At 49.1% G+C, this 20,663-nt stretch overlaps 1 protein-coding gene across 1 annotated transcript; it reads left to right on the top strand.

Annotated features, from left to right (window-relative positions):
- Positions 1-1,468: 1,468 nt before the first annotated feature.
- On the top strand, positions 1,469-3,359 carry LOC119353425 (berberine bridge enzyme-like 18). Its single transcript, XM_037620051.1, has one exon. It carries the CDS (start codon positions 1,524-1,526, stop codon positions 3,267-3,269), a length of 1,746 nt encoding a protein of 581 aa, XP_037475948.1. The 5' UTR covers positions 1,469-1,523; the 3' UTR covers positions 3,270-3,359.
- Positions 3,360-20,663: the final 17,304 nt, after the last annotated feature.

Here is a 20,663-nt window from a genome sequence, read left to right as displayed (position 1 = left end):
AACAATACAAAAAAATTCAAGAAAAAAGGAAATAAAAAAAGCATAACAAAGAAGAAAGTTCAAAGAAAACTAGTGAAAGAAACAGAATATAACGAAGGAAAAAGGAACATTCGACGAAAACCAATGAAAAACATAGAAATCCCAAAGGGACGAAAAAGAAAAAACGGAGCAGAGCAGCGAGCCTACATCTTCGCACGAGCGGCGCCAGCACCTGCGCTGATGGGCCAGCCTGGTTCGCTCGCGGGTCGGTGATTCTAATTGGAATTGGCACAGGCGAGAACAACTAGTTAGCGAGCGCTCTCGTCTCAAAAAAAAAAAAGTTAACGAGCGTTTTTCCGGGAGCCTCGCAACGATCAGCATTACTTGACGCGCTCTCAGCCATTCGTCACGTGTCGCGCTTTGGGCGCTCCCTCCGGATTTTTTTTTCTGCACGCGTTTTCGGCTTTTTAAACGTTTTTTTTTTGTTTTTTTTACGTTTTGGTTTTTCATCGGAATTTCTTGTTTTTCCAATAAAAAAATTTGAAAAAAAAATATTTAAAAAAATAAGTTTTTTTTCATCAGAACCATGGTTTTGCTTCCATGAGAGGCACGGTTTTACTTTCACGAGAGTCACGGTCGTGCCTCTTGAAAACAAAAAAGAAACATCTGGATGGACAGATAGAGAACCATGTAGCATGACAAAACTCGTGTCCGCCGTCTAGACAGACGTGGACGGATTGAAGGTTTAGAGATGCCTACGGTGCGATAGAGTGTTATAGTTGTGCTGTGAGCAGCAGGAAAAGAGAGAAAGAGGAGCGACATGAGATAAAGTGGATTGTTGGCCTTTACGCTGCTATATTTGCATGCGCTCGGATCTCTAGTGCAGGAGAATGAGAATCTCTTTCCACTTGCAAGTTGCAACTGTGAAGCTCACTGACGCACGAGGCACGACCTTGGGAGTCAACAAAAACAGTAAGGGCTCCTTTGATTCAAAGGAATTTTATAGGATTTCTGAAGGATTGAAATCCTTAGGATTTTTTTCTATGTTGGTTCTTTGATTCATAGGATTGAATCCCATAGGAATTTTTCTCATAAAATCTTTTATATTACATTTCATAGAAAATCTAACATCCACTTCAATCTCTTTTTACAATTCCTTTGTTTTCCATGTGCCATCAAACACTCATTGCTAATCCTATAGGATTCAAGTGAGTATGCCACTCCAATCCTATACTTTTCCTGTTCCTACGTTTTCAAAATCCTACAAATCAAAGAGGCCCTAAGCTGCATGTGCACCCTATATGCCATCCAGATCAAGATCGCCATAACTGGAGTAGTTAATGACTCTACATGTCCTCGCCGAGTCACGATCCATCGATATCATCAGATTGGATCCATGGAGATGGAGAGAGGCGCTACTACCTAACCATTTTTAATTACCCAACAGGTAGTAGTAGTAGTATAATAACCCGGCTCCAACTTTATTTAACCGCGCGTTGCGAGGCCAGCAGAATATCAGTTGCCCTTTCATCACGAGCCCAAGCATGCGGAGCTCCATGGCCTGCTGGTCGCCAACCATGGCGCCGCTGGCAATGCTGCTCGTCTCTGCTCTATTCTTCGTCACCTCCCATGCTTCCCTTCCTATCCCTATCCAAGCTGCCGCCGACGACTTCCTCCGGTGCATGTCGGCGTCCGTCCCAGGCAACCTTCTCTTTCCCCGCAGCTCGCCGTCGTTCGCGTCGGTCCTTGCGTCCTCCGTCCGGAACCCGCGGTTCCTCGGGCCGGCCGTGGTGCGTCCGCTCTGCATCGTCACGGCGACCAACGCGTCCCACGTCCAGGCCGCCGTCGTGTGCGGCCGCCGGCACGGCGTGCGCCTCCGCGTGCGCAGCGGCGGGCACGACTACGAGGGCCTCTCGTTCCGGTCCGCGCGCCAGGAGGACTTCGCCGTCGTGGACCTCGCCGCCCTCCGCTCCGTGCGCGTCACCGTGCGGGAGCCGCCCGAGGCGTGGGTGGAGTCCGGCGCCACGCTCGGGGAGCTGTACCACGCCATCGGGAGGGCGACCGACCGGCACGCGTTCCCGGGGGGCCTCTGCCCGACGGTGGGCGTCGGGGGCCACCTGAGCGGCGGCGGCTTCGGCATGCTGCTGCGCAAGTACGGCCTCGCCTCCGACCACGTCATCAACGCCGTGATGGTGGACGCGGAGGGGCGGCTGCTGGACAAGCAGGCCATGGGGCGCGACGTGTTCTGGGCCATCCGCGGCGGCGGCGGCGGGAGCTTCGGGATCGTGCTGTCGTGGAAGGTGAGGCTGGTGGCCGTGCCGCCGAGGGTGACGGTGTTCACCGTCGTGAAGACGGCCCGGGAGGGCGCGGCGGACCTCCTCGCCAAGTGGCAGGAGGTCGCCCCTGCTCTCCCCGACGACCTGCTGGTGAGGGTGGTCGTCCAGGGGGACAAGGCGAGGTTCCAGGCCCTGTACCTGGGCGCCCGCGACGCGCTGCTGCCGGTGATGGGCAGCCGGTTCCCGGAGCTGGGAGTGAACCCGACGCACTGCAAGGAGATGTCGTGGATCCAGTCGGTGCCCTACATCTACATCGGCGAGGCAGCCAGCGTGGACGACATCCTGAACCGGACCGTCGCGAGGGACTCCTCCCCGAGCAAGTCGACGTCCGACTACGTGCGGCGGGCCATCCCGAGGGACGTGTGGGCGCGGATCTTCTCCGACTGGCTGGCGAGGCGGGACGCGGGGCTGATGATCCTGGACCCCTACGGCGGGAGCATCGCGGGCGTGGCGGAGTCGGCGACGCCCTTCTCGCACCGGGCCGGCGTGCTGTACAACGTGCAGTACATGAACTTCTGGGGCGTGGGCGGCGACGGCGCGGCAAACACGAGGTGGATCAGGGACATGTACGCGTTCATGGAGCCGCACGTGAGCAAGAACCCGCGGGAGGCGTACGTGAACTACAGGGACCTGGACCTCGGGCAGAACGTGGTGGGCGCCGGCGACGTCTCGAGCTTCGAGGCCGGTAGGGTGTGGGGGGAGAAGTACTACTCCAAGGCCAACTTCCGGAGGCTCGCCATGGCCAAGGGGCAGATCGATCCCCGCGACTACTTCAGGAGCGAGCAGAGCATCCCGCCGCTTGTTGGCTCGCAGCTGGAGCTGACCTCCGCCAGGAACGCGCCGCACGTTGATGGCGTGAATCCTCCGGGTTGGTGGGCAGTGGGGTGTGGGACAGGCAGTCCGTGTTCAGTCCTTAGCTCTGTCTTGGCTAAACTGATGCCTAGTTTCTTTTAGACATAGCTCATTCTGTTTTACCACGTAGTACTTGTTGGTCTTATTGTCAATGGTGTTTGCTAGCGGAAATAAAGTCTGAAATTATGGTTAGTGTTTGAATAAAACGGAGCGGGATGCGTCCAATCATGGGAGGAGACGAACAAGGTAGAGACGAGCAGCATTGCCAATGCCAGCGCCATGGTTGGCGACCTGCAGGCCATGGAGCTCCGCATGCTTGAGCTCGTGATGAAGTGCAACTGATATTTTGCTGGCCTCGCAACGTGCGATAAAATAAAGCTGGAGCTGGGTTATTAGAGCAACTCCAACGGGTCGACCCAAATGAACGGTGATTTTGTCCGCTTTTTGTTCGTTTGGATCGGCCAGACGGACACGAATGTTTGCTTTCGCATTTGGGTCAGCGCGTACGCTCAACGCTGGCCTGAGACCCATTTTGACGTCGCCAAAAAAAAAAATGAACGCATGCATATTAAAAAAAACACCATTAATTAAACATTAAAGCCGGCCACGAAGGCCGGCGAGAGTCCACACATCCACATTTGCATTTAAAAAGAAAGAAAACAGACTAAATTACGAGGCGGCGCGCTGCCCTAGGTGTCGTCGTCGTCGTCCTCGGGGTCCGTGAGGTTGATGAGCGTCGGCACCGGCCCGGCCCAGGCGAACGCCGTGTTCCAGAGCGCTGTCATGTCGGGCAGTGCCGGCACGGGGGGTTGTGCGGCCGCCTGTGCAGGTGCGGCCTGGCGCGCCTCCTCCTCGGCCTCGCGCCGCTCCTCCTTGAGGTGGCGCTCGAGCATCTCGAGGTACTCGCCGTCGCGGCGCTCCTCGGCCACCCTGATGCTGCGCTAGTGCTCGAGGTACGCCTGCTCCTGCGCCGGCGTCGCTCCCATCCAAACCAGCGGCGCGCGTACCCTTTGGCGCACTACTCCCGTCCAGGAGTAGCGCTCGTGGGGACGGCTCGGGCTCCGCCTCCGGCTTGATGGGGGACGGCGGGGCCACCGGCGGCAGCACGTTGTCGCCCGCCGCGGAGAGGACAAGGGCCTGCGCCATTGCCGCCTCGTACCGAGCCTCTTCTTCCGCCTTCGCCTTGCGCCGCTCGTCCTCCTCGCTCTCCCGAAAGACGGCGCAAGTGCCGCCTGGTAGGCGTCCTTCGCCGCCTGGTCCTCCTCACGGATAACGAGCGCCGGCGGCGGCAACCTCCAGTCGACCTCGCGCACGCCCCATCGCCTCGCCTCCTCGTGCTCGAAGGCGAACCACCTCGCTCAGTTGGGTGAGTCGGTTGCGTAGGCGGCCTCGCGGCGCTGCTTCGACGTCAGCATCGCCCGCCGGCGCCGCACCTCCTCCGCGTGAGCACGAGCCGACTGCGGCGCCGCCGGCACTGGGATCCTCTTTGGATCCAGATGCCAGCCGTGCGACAGCGTCACGTCGGGATACGGCAGAGGCTGGCGGTGCTGCCAGTGCCACTCCGCCTGGTGCACTGGCACGTTCGCGCGCTGCCTCTGCCGGCGAGGCGCCGGCGCCGGCGAAGGCGGGAGGAAAGGGGTGGCGGGGGACTTGCCCTTGGCCTTGCTGCTGCTGGCGCCGGAGAAGAGGCCCATCTCTGCTGTGGTTGTGGTGGCTAGAGTTTGCCGGCGACGAGGGAGCAAAGGATGGCAGATGTGGACGACGAGTTTGGATGAGAACGGCCCCGCTGCACGGTCGGTTTAAAAAAGGATGAGCGCCGTCGCTGACGCGTGGGCCCGTCGTTATAAATGAAACTGACCGCGTGGACAGCGGGTAGTTGAACGGATGCCATGTGGGGACACGGCGGACAGCGGAAAGGCGCATGAAGCGTCCGTTCAACGTCCGCGCCGACACATTTGAGGCGCAAATTTGCGTCACAAATGCGTCAGCGCGGACGCAACACGAACGTGATTTGGGTTTGGGTCGGCGCCTTGGGCCGCCACTTTTGTCCGCGTCGACCTAAACGAATGCAGACGGACGAAATGGGTCGGTCCTTTGAAGTTGCTCTTATACTGCAGGTTGGGTAATTAAAATGGGTAGGTACGCAGCGCCTTTCTCCATCTCCATCGATCCGATCTGATGATATGGATCATGACTCGGCGAGGACATGTAGAGTCGTTAAGTATAGTTATGGCGATCTTGATCTGGAGGGCATATGGTGCACATGCAACTTACTGTTTTTGTTGACTCCCACGGTCACTCGTGCCTCGTGCGTCGGTGAGCTTGCAAGAGAAAAGAGATTCTCCTGCACTAGAGATCCGAGCGCATGCAAATATAGCAGCGCAGGCCATCAATCCACTTTATGTCATGGCGCTCCTTTTCCTGCTCACAACAGTACAGGTCCTGTGCATGGTCGAAAGTCTTCTCTCGTGCTAGAAGGTGAATGATATTATTTTTTCTGTTAGGTATTTACTAGGTTTTCTGTTTTCTTTTGGGCATTTTTTGTTATTATGTTTCTTTTTTTCTTCTCATTTTCCCTTTTAAAATCGGGAAATTTCAAAAAAGAAAAATGTTCAATCGTTATTTTGTTTTCTTTATGTCATGTCATGTTTGCATTTCGCAGAAAAATGTTCTACATTTCATAAATTCTTCAACATTTTCAAAACAATGTGTTTAAAAAAATGTACCTGTTTCTAAACAATGTTCACAAACATGAAAACTGTATGAATCTTTCAAAAAATGTTTACCTTTTTTCAGAATTTGTTCGACAAGTTCGAACCGGTTGCTACAATGATCATTCGCTATATAGTAAACCCGATGTATAGTGAACCACGCTATCTGTGTGTCGTGCTGCTATTGAATGCAATGGGGAGCTACCTTACGCGCGCGAAGAATTCACTGGCGCTCATGCGTCCCCGTTCTTGGGCCGTCACAAGAAGAAGGGAAGCACCCGACTAGTTTCCCTGGTCGCTCGATCAAGTTAGACCGGTCGCGGTTGACCAGTTGACCGGTTAATCATTGATTGTGGAAAAAAATAGTATAAAAAATCATGAATTCAAATAAATTCATGGATTTCGAAAAATAGTTCATAAAGTCACGAATTTGAAAAAAATCCTCATTGAATTTAAAAAAAGTTCAGAATTTTTTGAAAAGTTTATCAATCTTTTTAGAAGTCTATTGAATTTAAACAAAGATCATCAAATTCTAAAACGTTCTTCTATTATGAAATAAATTCCATTGAATTTGAAACATGTTCATTGATTTTGAAATTTATTTATCAAAATTTTAAAAGAGTATAGCAAATTTGAAAAAAGTTCACTGATTTCGAAAAAAGTGCACCAAATTTGAAAAAGTGCGTGCATTGTGAAAAATAGATAAAAATAAAATAATGTAGATAGAAAAAAAATCAAACAAAAACCGGTCCCCAAAAAATTCAAAATGGAAAGAAACGTCTGGGAAGCTTCTTCAAACCGGGAGAGGTGAGCTTCCTGGGTGCGATTGTGGGCGGGGGTGCGCCAGATTGCAGAAAAAAAGAAGTAACGGCCGCATAAGGCTCCGTATAGGAAATGCCGACGCAATGGGCATCCAACAGGAGCTCCCCTATTCAGCGGTTAAGGCGGTAAATTGATGGTAAAACACACACTAGGCCGAAGCCCATGTAGCACTTTACTCTCTTCATGCAAGTTGGTGTTTTTCTCTTACAGTTGGATTTTCAGCCATTTTTTCATATTCGGTTGGTCTTTTATTTAGAATGCCGTTTTTGGAAAAATAAAATCTGAATTTTACATATATTATAAAATGGTAATGGTTTTTCAAGAAACATAGATTAGTTTTATAGAAAATCATGAATTAAAAATTAACGTGAATTTTAATAATTCTTATAAATTTAAAATATGTTAATAAACCTTTTTAAAAATTGAAAAATTAATAAATATATTTGAATATTATAAAGTTCACAAATGTTTCAAGTATTCAAGAGTTAATTTTTTTCAAAATAAAAAATGCCCATGAATAAAAAAACAAAAAGTAAAGGGAAAAACTGAAAATAAAAAACCAGTAGAAAATACTAGTAAAAAACCTGCAAAAAATAGAAAAAAAACTGGACCAGGATCTTCCCAAAAACCGACTCTCTGCATTCTTTTACATGGTTAGGTTTATACGTTTTTGTAGATTGTACGGTATTAGTACTTCAGTAAATACAATATGAAATTAAGATACGGTTCGGTTTATACGAAATTATTTCGGTGTATACCATAATAACCAAAGTTGAAGCGAATTTGAAAATGACCGTAATAATTTACAAATTTATGACTCAAAACACATAATTTTTTATAGAAACAATATATAGAAGTATACATAAGTATATTGCATGCATGGATCCATTCATTGATGGTTACGAACGTGCTTAGTATTTTTTAAGAGAAAAATAACTATGTTACACGAAAATTGGACGTGCTTAGGAGGGAATCTGGATCATGTACAAGAAAAATGACTACTTGTATGGTTGTTCGCCTCGAAAAATAAAAGAAATTACTTCGTTATTCGGTTGACCATTTGGTTTTTCAGTATATACCATAAAAACCGAAATTGAAAACAGTAAGAAAAGTTCATACCATATAGAAACCACAAACCATAAAATTGGGTCGGTTCAGTTTATTTTTGGTTCAGTTTTCAAATGCATAGAGTGGGCCGGCCCATAACATCAGGAGGTGTGTGTGTTTCCTACGAGCAACACTTTAGTCAGCTCCTTAGGAAGAAGAACATGATCAGGGCTCTGATGAATTCTTTAGGGATACAGATTGGTGATCCAGCGGAGCTTAAATCAATGGTAACGGAATTTTATAACTCTTTACACCTCGGAGGGTGTGAATGATATGGAGGCAGTGCTCAACCATGTACCCAGGAAAGTTACCAGGGAGACGAATGCAAGTTTATGTGCAGATTATATAGAGGAAGAGGTGAAAACAGCGTTGTTTCAGATGTTCCCAACTAAATCACCTGGGCCAGATGACTTTCCTGCGCATTTTTATTAGAGGCACTGGGATGTATGTGGTGAAGAGGTGACAAAGCGTGTTCTGCGTATTGTTAGAGGGGAGGAAAGTGCAGAATGTATCAATGAAACTTTTCTGGTACTTATTCCAAAGGTAATGATCCCATCTTTGTTATCTCAATTCCGCCCCATTAGTTTGTGCAATGTTTTGTACAAAATTGCCTCCAAGGTTTTGGCAAACAGGTTGAAGCAGATTTTACTAGACATAATTTCAGAAGAACAATCAACCTTTGTGCCAGGGAGACTGATAGCTGACAACATTATTACTGCTTATGAGTGTCTGCACTTTATGAAGAGGAGCAAGTCAAAGAATAACAACCATTGTGCTTTAAAACTTGATATGATGAAGGCCTATGACAGGATTGAATGGGACTATCTTCAGGCAATGATGGTAAAGCTTGGCTTTGCACAACAATGGGTAAATGTGGTTATGAATATGATCAAGTTAGTCTCATTTTCAGTTCTTTTCGATGGAGAGCAATTGGAGCAATTTAAACCCACTAGAGGTATTCGGCAGGGAGACTCGATCTCCCCTTATCTATTTTTGATTGCAGCGGAGGGCCTTTCGTGCCTACTAAAATCCGTTCCTCAGTCGTCAGCTTTTGAGTTCAGGTGGTGCCGACAGCTCCGGTTGTCAAGCACTTGCTTTTTGCTGATGATAGCCTGCTGCTATTCAAGGCCAGTGTAGAAGGGGTAGCTTTGGTGTCAAACTTGTTGAATATATATTGCAATGCTTCGGGACAAAGAGTGGACAATGACAAATCCTCTATTTTTTTCAGTAAGGGATGTCCTCAAGCAACTCGTGATGGTATTAAAAACTCTCTACAGGTGCATGATGAACAGTTAAGCGACATGTACCTAGGGATGCCTACTGATGTGTGACATTCAAAGAATGGCACCTTCAGGTATTTGACAGATAGGGTATGTGAGAAGATCAAAATATGGATGGAGAAGTTGTTATCTTATGCTGGGAAGGAAGTGCTTATCAAGGCAGTAGCTCAAGCAATTCCAGTTTGTTCTATGGCTTGTTTCAGGTTGCCAATAGGAATTTGCGAAAGTATTACATTTATGATCAGACAATTTTGGTGGGTTAGCAAGAGGGGGAAGAGAAAGCCTTGCTGGATTTCTTGGGATGTATGCACAAGACCCAAATACTTGGGAGGGCTCGGATTTTGGGATATTGAGTTATGTAATTTATCCCTACTTGCTAGACAGGCATGGCGTATCATTCAAGCTCCAAATACGCTAAGTGCGAGAATTTTACAAGCTAAGTATTTTCCGGGCACTTATATCCTGGATGCTGAGTTGGGACACAGCCCATCTCAGATTTGGAGGGGTATTCGGGATGGGAGAGATGCCCTTGCTAGAGGAATAATATGAAGAATTGGTACAGGAGAAAGCACATTGGTTTGGGAGCATAATTGGATACCTCGATCGGGATTGATGAAACCGGTGTTATCTCTGGTGACGGAGAGGCCGACTTGGGTTTCGGAGTTGATTGATATCTTGTCGGCGAGTTGGCGTGAGGATAAGGTGTGAGCGGTATTTCTGCCAATGGATACTGATAATATTTTGAAAATCCCACTTTGTACTAGGGGAGTTGATGATTTCTGGGCTTGGGGAGAAGATGGCAGAGGCATTTTTTCAGTTAAACCTGTTTACAATTTTTTGTCACTATGAAGCTGCAGAATGAAGCATTGTTACAGCCGGTTGGAGGACATTCGAACGCTGTCATGGAAGAGAGAGCATTGATGTCATTATAGAAGATCAAGATACCTTCGACAATCAAGGTTTTCTTGTGGAGACTTTGCCATGAAACCACTCCAACGGCAGCTGTATTACATCGCAGAAATATGTCGACCACATCTGTGTGTGCTTTCTGTGCCGTGCAAGATGACTGGAAACATGCTTTGATTGATTGCATTATGGCGAGGAGCGTGTGGTCTCTCTGCTCAGAGGAAATTGTGGAAGCTATCGTTGATAATCTGATAATGGATGCAAAAAATTGGTTATTTACTATGCATGAGACATTGTCACACGAGAAGTTCACCCGAATGGTGGTGACCTTATGGGCCATTTGGCGATCAAGGAGGAAAGCCATCCATGAAGATATTTTTTAAAGCCCTTTTGCATTCTTTTGTCAACTTTTTTCTCAGAGATCTACAAATAGTTGAAAGGTAAACTCCGACGCAGCCACAAATGCCCAAAGCACGACCAACAGCTTGGTTGGCACCTCCGGAGGGTCTTGCAAAGGTTAATGTTGATGCAGCGGTCTCTGTTGAAGGAAGTTTTGGAGCTGTGGTGGCAGTCTGTCAGGATCAGAGAGGAAAATTTCTTGGGGCTTCAGCTGTCATTTTCAAACACATAATTGATCCTAACACGCTGGAAGCATTGGGAGTACGTGAAGGGAAATCTTTAGCTGACGATCTTTACGAGAACCGGATTCAATATTGCTTCAGATAGCAAGATGGTGGTGAATGACATCAAGGTGAACTCGGCAGCAGGGTATGGAGCCATTCTACATGAAAGAAAAGACCGATCTAGGAATTTCTTTTGCTGTAATATAGTTCATGAGTTTAGGAGCTCGAATTTCGAGGCTCACACTCTCGCTAGACATGCTTTAGGACTCGGTTTTGGTCGCCATGTTTGGTTAGGCCGACCGGGGGAGCTTCCCTTTCGTAAACATTTTGGAGATTGAATAAAGCTAAGCGAGATTGTCTCAAAAAAGTCAGCTCCTTAAGCGTTAAGTAGGATATTCCTGTGTAATGTACTAATTTAATTGTTGGTGTCAATAGTCGTTGGTTGAATTTAAATCACATCACACAAAAATGATACTACTTGCTAGCTACGATTTATCCCGGAGATTCCAACATGAAGCAAGAAGGAAGTCAAGCGAGATAATATGCATTTTGATGAAAGAAAGGGTCCGACCTCCTCCTAAGTTGTCATTTAATTAAATTGGCGGCTTGACATCATGACCGACAAGTCTAAATTTCATGAAAAACTGGGGAAGCATCTTTTACGGATGGTTTGGATTCCAGAATTGGATCCTAGCTGAGCATTAGGAAATTCTATCACTAGCATTTTGAAGGCAAAACTCCATCATGATACAATGTATCCAACACAAAATATGGTTAATTATCACCATAAGATTTGGATTTTTTTGCTAAGCTTGAAGCCCCTTCTCCTTAGAACATTGTATGTGCTCTTTAAACCTTGTTAATACATTGCTTATAGGAGCATGTACCTAATCACATTTAGTGTAAACATCAAAATCTTGCTTAGTTTGTCATTAATCATGAGAACCCACTTAGCTCCAACATTTCCAGTAAAAAAAATCCTATAATATGTTTCTTACGGGTGTCCATACAATTTAGAGGAAGTTCTCAGCCGAGGTCTTTTGCCAGTTCCCATAAAACCTTTCCCTAAAGGTGGTTTTGGTGGTGGTGCGATCGTGACGACGAACTCTGGCGGAGGATGGCGATGGGTGGCAGCACCAGGCAGGCGGGCAGCGCAGTAGCGATGATCAACGATGGCGGCACGATAGTCAGGGGTGGCGGGGCAACGACGTTGTGGATTCTGGTGGCGGTTAGCTGACGTGGCACTTTTACAGGAAGGGCCATCTTCCCATAGATTGAGGAGAAGTTTTAGAGATTACATGGGTTCCCATAAATTTTTTAGGCATTCATGGGAACTGTTGGAGAGCTTTTTTTGCCCAGGAGGAACAATATGCAATTAAACTTCTACTCCATTGAGTCCATCCCCATCGCCTCATCCTTACTCTTGTCCTTTATAAGACTCTCCTTTGGATGGAAGTTAGAGAGCTTGCTACCATGCTAGAGTTTGATTCGAGCTTGACATGGGACTTTTTGGTGTCGTTCAGCCTAGAGAAGATGGTGCCAGGGAGTGGATGATCTAGCTCGCCAAATCCTTTGAAATAGGGCTCCAGTGCACCGAATCATCATCGGTGAGACCAATGCAAATAGGACGACGTCTCAGGTGTTGAAGAACATAGGTCGTTAGAAAGTTTGAGAATATTGGTGTTGCATAGGTCGTTTCAATGTAGTGCAGTCATGTTTTTTTTGTTGTATACATGGTCAGCGTGTTAGTAGTAGCGATTTCTTGATGTATGTTGCAAAGGGATGTTTTACATGTTACAGTGGATTTTTGTCGTTTCCTCATACATTGGTATGTTTATCTGGGTATGTTGCAAACCAGTTTTTAACGGTTTGATCCAATGAATATGAATTTATGGTATCCATGGAACTTTTTTTGTTGCATACACCACTAGTGCAGAACCGGGCTTTAGCGCCGGCTCGTAAGGGCCTTTAGTGCCGGTTCTACAACCGGCACTAAAGAGTGGAGACTAAAGGCCCTCCTTTACTACCGGTTCGGCACGAACCGACGCTAAAGGGCTACCACGCGGCACGAGCCAGCGCCGGGGGAGGGGAGCCCTTTAGTACCGGTTGGTAACACCAACTGGTATTAAAGGATTTCTTTTGATTTTTTTTTGAAATAAAGAAAAAACAGCCCACCTACTGGGCCGGCACAGCTTGCATACGACTAGAAACCCAACCTCTAGTTGGGCCAGGATGCAGGCCCGTATGGCCCAATAGGCCCCACAGGCCAACAAAGGCCTGCTTAGAGAGGAGCTCGACACGGTAGCCGCAGCGGGGCTTATAAACCGGTGCGAGCTCCTCTCAACTAGCGAGGTGGGACTAAACATTGTGCATGGCGGGTGGCAGCGCACCCCTTTAGTACCGGTTGGTGGCACGAACCCGTACTAAAGGGGGGGTTCTTTAGTACCGGTTGGAGCCACCAACCCGTACTAAAGGCCACCACCTCTTTAGTACCGGTTCGTGGCACGAACTGGTACTAAAGGTTCGCCACGAACCGGTACTAATGAGCGCCGCCCAGCTAGCCGTTGGAACCGGCACTAATGGACACATTAGTGCCGGCTCAAAATCAAACCGGCACTAATGTGCTTCACATTTGACCCTTTTTCTACTAGTGCACGGTTAATGTTGTAACCTTTTTAATGATTTAAAAGTATGGTGGAAACTATGTAACTATGTGTCATGAAATAATGTGCAAGAACTAGGTTTTCTTGTTGCAAAGTGGGGATGTCTCATATCAACACACTTGCATGCGATTGGATGGTAGAGTTGGCATCAATTTGTCTCTCCACGCATCATGCAGAAGCCTAATGCATTCCTATAAAACAAGCTCAACACATGTCCTTTTAATTAGTGCAAAGTTTCCCTAAGTATGTAGAGGAATAGTTACTCATAGATGCTAGTTAGTTTCATACCATCATTGGATGAACCATGTGGGCATGAGGCCCATTCAAAAAATTATGAATTCCAAAGTGTTGCACCAGGTTTAGTCCCGTGGCTAAAGTAAGGAGGTGGATACTTAAATCGCATGTAGCCTCCAAGTGTGTTTTTGGTAGTTAATACAATTCCTATAGACTCATTGAATTATGTATGAATAACATTAGATGGATGAATTTTACATGGTACATGAAGGATATTGGAGAAATTTTATATAAATCAAGATATAAATAGAGATCATTGTGTACAATAGATGAATGTATTATGATAAGAAGTGAGGGAGCTTCGAGCCATCAAGATTGAGTTTGATAAGCACATGGTCACTAGCACTAGGGGTGGAAGCTTAAGGTAGGTGCGATGCGTCGATGATGCCGAGGTGTGAGCATGGGGTGGTGCTGCTAACTAGATGTCGCCGATGAGCTATGTATTTATTTATTTCCATGGTGTAGTATCACCGACGAATAGGGAATGCACATTAGTGGATGTTGTGTTACTACTAATGAGCAAGGGTTGCTCATTAGTGGTATGTTTTGGTTCCACTAAGAATTAGTTTCTAATGTGTAACCAAACCGTGAGTGTTCAAGGTTTCTAGTCCAACGATGTTTTAACTAATTAATGTTGTTGTAGAAACAACAAAGAAGTCACTCGGGGACCCAACAACTGCTAAGTAGCACAAATCCTAGGAGTAGCAAGAACAACCATCCATCCTCAAATCCATCCAATATTATTCATGCATTAACTATGGAATATTCCTCCATGCACATCTCAATGAAAATATTGGTCCATAAGGATTTTTTTAATAATTACCAGAAACAAACTTGGGGCTACATCAACTTCCATTGTATTATATATGTACCTATTTGAATTCGCGAATAGTGTCCTAGGTCAATGGTGTTTAGCTAGGAAGTATTGGATATGGGTAACTCCTAGTTACAATACCAGAAGTGAAGTAGAAGTAGTGTATTTAGCACAACACATTTTTAAAAGAACCAATGTTGGTTGACATATGTAGGTTGCCAGTAAGCTTCTCTATTCGCATGTAAGAGAATAGGTGACTTTACGATGTGCTACTCCTTCCTACATAAGCTTATCATGTATAATTGACACCGTTAGATGTGGTCTTACAATCTAATAGTTATTATTTTTGGTGCACTAACTTGAAATAATTGAACAAACAATTTTTTTTCCAACTTGTCTGTGCAAATTTGAGATACTATACAACTTGATGTTGAATCATTCTTTTCTCTATGGGACAGTCATTCTTTTCCAACTTTATATCTCCCAATTAGGCTCGGCATTGATTTCCAAACTAACATGCTTTATTTAGTTCCTCCTATTTCTCTATGGGGCAAACATTTTTTTCAACGTGCAGTGTTTTTTTGTTTTATGTTCCTTTTGGTTTATGTGCATTGTCCTTCCTGAGTTTGTGTTTCCTTGATTCATACATTTGTATTTATAGTTAGTTGTATCTAACTATGCTCAAAACTCCATTAGCTTGGTTCATGGTTTTTATAACATCTTATTTGCAATTTGCACACTCATGTATGCAAAATGGTAACAATGGTATTAGGAAAAAGTCCCCATAAAAGCTTGTTTAGTACAGATTATGCCAAATTGCAGATTGTCGTATTCATTATAAATTGAAATATCTCATCATAGATTTAGTGACTCTTTAACACATTTGCATAATGCTGTTTGGAAAAGCGGAGATACAAATGTTTTGAAATCTTGGGAAGCATGGGGGACATATATCGCAAAAAAGAGATTTCAGTGGTTCGATCAGTGATACTTCTCCCAATTAGAGTTTATACCGTGCTAAAACACAAGAGGAAAATAAATTCTAAAGAAGCTAGTAGTGTAGAGTTAGGCAAATTTACACAAATCTTCTCTTGCTATGTAGGTTTTCTGCGTTCCGAATTGCTAATTGATTATAATCACAAGGTTCTCGACATATAAATGAAACTTTATGAGTTATGTTGCAAAGGATGTGCCAAAGGGGACTAATGGGCTGAGCTTTTTTTACCGAAAAAGGCTTTCGCCCCGCTTTATAAATAAAGCAAACCGCCAGGAGCACATACAAGACCAGTTCAACACACACACCCAAGTCGCACAAATAAGGTCCAGAGGTTCTGGTGAGGGCACAGCTCAACAAGCCCAAAAACGCAACACAACATAAAAAGACAGCTCAGCCAGGGCCAAGGCCGTAGCCGGAGCTGGATAGCAACACACGACTAATCAGGCTCAGGAGGAGGCGGCGGAGGGGGCGGCGACAGACGGACGGCCATCGAGCGGAGGTCGGCGATGAAGACGGAGATGGCGTCTCGGTCCCGAGGGCGGCTAAGCGGCCGCCAGAGCTGCAAGTAACCAGACAATTTGTAGAGGGCGTCAGTAGAGCGTCGGAGAGGGGAGCGCTGAATCACAAGTTTATTGTGAATGGTCCAAAGCGTCCACGCGAGAACCCCAATCTCAAGCCACCTAATGTGGCGAGATGGAAGCGGGGAGGCCTGTAGTTCGGCGAAGAGGTCGGGGAAGTTGGAGTGGCACCAATTCCCGCCAATTGCCTCCCTAAAGCAGCTCCATACGAACTGCGCAGACACACAGGAGAAGAAAATGTGGTTCGAGTCTTCGGGGGAATCACAGAGGGGGCAGAGGCCAGAGCCCGGGCCATTGCGCTTGCGGACCTCAACACCTGACGGAAGCCGACCGCGGATCCACTGCCACATGAAGATCCAGATTTTAAGGGGCAGTCGAATGGACCAAACTGCCTGAAGCGGGGGAGGGGCGGAGGAGGGGGCGATAGCCGCATAGAGGGACTTGGTGGAGAATTGTCCCGAAGGCTCAAGGTGCCACCGAACCTCATCCGGGCCAACATCGACAGTCGGTTCATGGAGCGCAATACAATCAAGCAGCTCATGCCAGGCGGCCACTTCCGGAGGCCCAAATGGCCTCCGGAACGCGAGGCGCCCTAAGTCAATAAGGGCCTACTGAACCGAGAATGTAGGGGTGACAGCGATGGAGAAGAGGTCGGGAAAGCGGGCAGTGAAGGGGGCGTCCCCAGCCCAGCGGTCAAACCAGAACAAGGTCGCGGCTCCGGAACCAACCGATATGGAGGTCCCAATGCGGAGGACGGGAAGCAGCTGGATGACCGACTGCCAGAACTGGGACCCTCCTGACCGCTGGCAGAAGGCCAAGGGTTGACCACGCAGGTATTTGTTCCGGATGATGTCTAACCACAGACCGCCATGTCCCTGAGAGATGCGCCAGAGCCAGCGGGAAAGGAGGGAAATGTTCATGCGCTTAGAGCACATGATGCCAAGGCCTCCCTGGTCCTGAGGCTTGCAGATGTCGGGCCAACTAACCATATGATACTTCTGCCTGTTATTGTCTCCCGCCCAATAGAAGCGAGATTGAATTTTAGCAATCTCGTGATGGAGGGTCTCGTGGAGACTGTAGAAGCTCATAAGGAATATGAGGAGACTAGAGAGCGAGGAGTTGATGAGGATTGTCCGGGCCGCCTTCAAGAGCCATCGACCTTGCCACGGCTCCATTCGCGTTTGCAACTTGGAGACCGTAGGGCGAAGGTCCGCCACAGTGAGCCGGGAGTCACTAATGGGCGTTCCCAAGTATGTCGTTGGGAAGGAGCCCAGGCGGCAGTTGAGGCGGTTGGCAATGCCGAGGGCCTCAGCCGGAGAGTAGCCCATCACCATCACATCGCTTTTGTCGAAGTTGATCTTGAGACCAGACATTTGCTGGAAGCAGAGGAGGAGGAATTTCAGGCTAGCGATGTCCGCATCTGAGCCTTCGACCATGATGATGGTGTCGTCAGCGTACTGGAGCAGGGAGATGCCAGTGCCACCGGTCAGGTGAGGGGTGATCCCACGAATATGACCAGTAGCCTTGGCCTTGTCCAGGATGGCCGCAAGAGCATCAACCACCATATTAAACAAGAACGGGGAAAAAGGGTCGCCCTGTCTCACCCCACAGAATGTGGGGAAGTAGGGACCAATCTCCCCGTTGATGTTAACGGCCGTGCGTCCACATGAAACCATCTGCATCACCCGAGTTACCCAACAGTCATCGAAGCCTTTTCGCAGAAGAACTTCCCGAAGGAAGGGCCAACTAATAGTGTCATAGGCCTTATGGAAGTCGATCTTCAGAAAGACCGCTTTGAGGTGCTTGGAGCGGACTTCATGGAGGATTTCATGGAGGACCAACACCCCATCTAGAATATACCGGCCTTGGATGAAAGTCGATTGGTTGGGGTGGGTAATACGGTCGGCAAGCAGGGTCACCCTATTAGCGTACCCTTTAGCAAGAATCCGGAAGATCACGTTAATCACCATGATAGGGCAGAACTGGCGGATGTCAGAAGCACCAGGAACCTTGGGGATGAGCGAGATCGTCCTGTAGTTCAGGCGTCCGAGATCGATGGACCCGATGTAGAACTCGTCAAAGATAGCCATGATCTCCGGCTTAATCACATTCCAGAAGCTCTGGAAGAACTTAACTGGAAGACCATCCGGGCTAGGGGCCGAGGATGGGTTCATGCCCTTGATGGCCGCCCAGACTTCGTCCTCAGAGAAGGGGGCCGTAAGGGCCGCGTTCTCAGATGTGGAGACAAGATGGCGATCAGACCAACAGTCCTGGGCAAGGGATAAGCCGCTCCGAGGAGCGGCGATGAACAAGGACCTATAGAAGCCGTCGACGTGGGACCTAATGTCCCGCGGGGATTGCAGGAGAACCGAGCCATCCCAAAGAAGGGGGATGGTGTTGCGCCTGCGACGAACATTCGCGATGGCTTGGAAGTAAGCCGTATTCGCGTCACCCTTCAGGACCCATTTCTGAGCACCGCGCAACCGCCAGTAAGCCTCTTCATCCGTGTAGATGATAGAAAGCTGGTCCTCCAAGTCGTAGCGGGAAAGCCACTCCTCGGGGGAGAGGCCGTGCGCGTCGGCCCGAAGATCCAGGGCTTGGATCGCGGACAGAAGAGCCTTCTTACGCTCACGGAAGTCGCACCCCAGGTTGGAGCCCCATCCTTTCATGAACTGTCGGCCCCGTTTGGCGCAGCTGTGCCAGGAGTACAGCAGAAGGAGGGCGAGCAGGGGACAGGGAGAGAGCCCGAGTCTCCACCCACCGGGCACCGACCGCGTCAATGAAGCCAGGTTGGGACAGCCAAAAAGTCTCAAACCGGAAGCGGGGGGGAACCGGGGGGCGTTCATCAGCAGAAGAGAGAAGGAGGGGGACGTGGTCAGATCCAATCCGGGTGATGGCCCAGAGGGATACGAGGGAGCAGCGGAGGTCCCATTCCGGGGAAACTAGGACCCGGTCCAGAACGGACTGGGTCGGGGCAGCCTGACGGTTGGTCCAAGTGAACCTGGCCCCAACCCGGTCGATCTCACGGAGGCCAAGATCAGCAATGCAGTCGTTGAACATTTGCATAAGGCCAAAGTTGACGTTGGCATTGCTCTTGTCCTCCGCGCACCTAAGGAGGTTAAAATCACCCCCTACGACAACAGGCAGCGATGCCGTCGACACCTTCCGATGAAGCTCCTCGAGGAAGGAAGCGGATCGGCTGTGATCGGCAGGACGTAGACAATAATGACCTCCCACTTGAAGTTCAGGGAGCGCTCGAAAAGCTCCATGCTAACGAAGAACTGGCCCTGGTCCATACTACCCACCTCGAATGTGGCATCCTTCACACCTAACAGGATGCCACCAGAATGGCCCGCGGTCCCACTAGACGGGAGCCAATGCCAGGCGAAAAGGTGGGAGCTCAGGCGGTCAAGCTCCGTAAGGGAGAACTCCGTACGCATGGTCTCTTGGATGGCCACAATGTCAATGTGTTCGTCACGAATGTACTCGATGAGTTGGCGGTGGCGGCCATCATGGCCGAAACCGCGGATGTTCCAGAAGAGGGCACGCATCCCGCAGCCATTGAGGGGCTGCTTGACCCCAGGACACGAGATGCGCTTTGCGCGCGAAGAGCAGCCGTCCGAGATCGGGTACGACCCCGAAGCTCGGTAACGGACAGGGGGGGGGGATTCCACCGATCCGACGAGGAGGAGGCGGTCTCGGGTCCACTGACTCGGGCAACGAGTCAGGGGGCAGGAGCAGGGCTGCTCTAGCTGCAGCCAGCCTACCATCGAGGATCTCGCGGGCCCTAATGGCCTCGATATGGGCTAAGGGGGAGCCGACCTCCCCCCTAAATATGACCGCGGAGTCAGTCGCGATCTTCACAAGGTTCCCAAGAGGGATCGACTCGAGAGCAGAGAAAGAACAAGTAGCTGCCGAGGGAGGGACTAAGGGGGTACCTGGCGTGATAGTCCCTCCCAGCACCCGGGTTATCGCCAGGAGGCCCATCGTCGGTGAAGCGAGGACGACCGACGTGGTTGGGAGTCTCGGGGGCGATGCGGAGGTCGTAGCCCAGGTCGTTGAAGAAAACACGGACGGTGACATGGAGCTTGGAGGAGTCTAGACACTTGACCTTGACCCGGACCTCTTCCCACTTGCGGAGGGAGAGCTCGTCGACCACCACCACCTTGCCCAGGATCCGGGACATCTGCGGATGACGAGCTCGGACCGGGCGATGTCAGGGAGGCCACCCACGATGAGCCAAGCGGTGTCCAGGACAGCCACCGAGGGGGCGTCGAGGACCGGCTCGGTGATGTCGACGACGAGCTGGTTGAGGGCGAGGGTGATCCAGCCACTACGAGTGGCGTAGCCGTAACTGATGGTGTCGGGGAAGATGACGGTGAAGATGTGGCCAGCAGTGGGAGTGACCGCCCAGTCCCACTGGCGACGGTAGAGGTGGTTGAGCTCAGCCTCGATCATCTCCGGGGATGCCACCCCGTCGACCACTGTAACGATCGCCTGAAGGGAGGGGGTGGGCGGGGGGAGATCCGGGACCTCGAGATGGAAGAACCCAAGCCCCTCGATGCCGTGGCCATACATCATGAGCTCGGACGTCACCGGGCGGTCTGGGCACAGGAGAGCCGAATGACCAGGATCCGAGCAAATGTAGCAGCACTGGGGGTTGACGCAGTTGACTTGCGAGTGACCCGGCACCCCGCAGTT

This window comes from Triticum dicoccoides, chromosome 2A (genome assembly GCF_002162155.2).
Source record: "Triticum dicoccoides isolate Atlit2015 ecotype Zavitan chromosome 2A, WEW_v2.0, whole genome shotgun sequence".
NCBI classification, from domain to species: Eukaryota; Viridiplantae; Streptophyta; class Magnoliopsida; order Poales; family Poaceae; genus Triticum; species Triticum dicoccoides.
The sequence above is the reverse complement of the archived record's forward strand: the minus strand, read 5'-3'. Positions and strand labels throughout refer to the sequence as shown.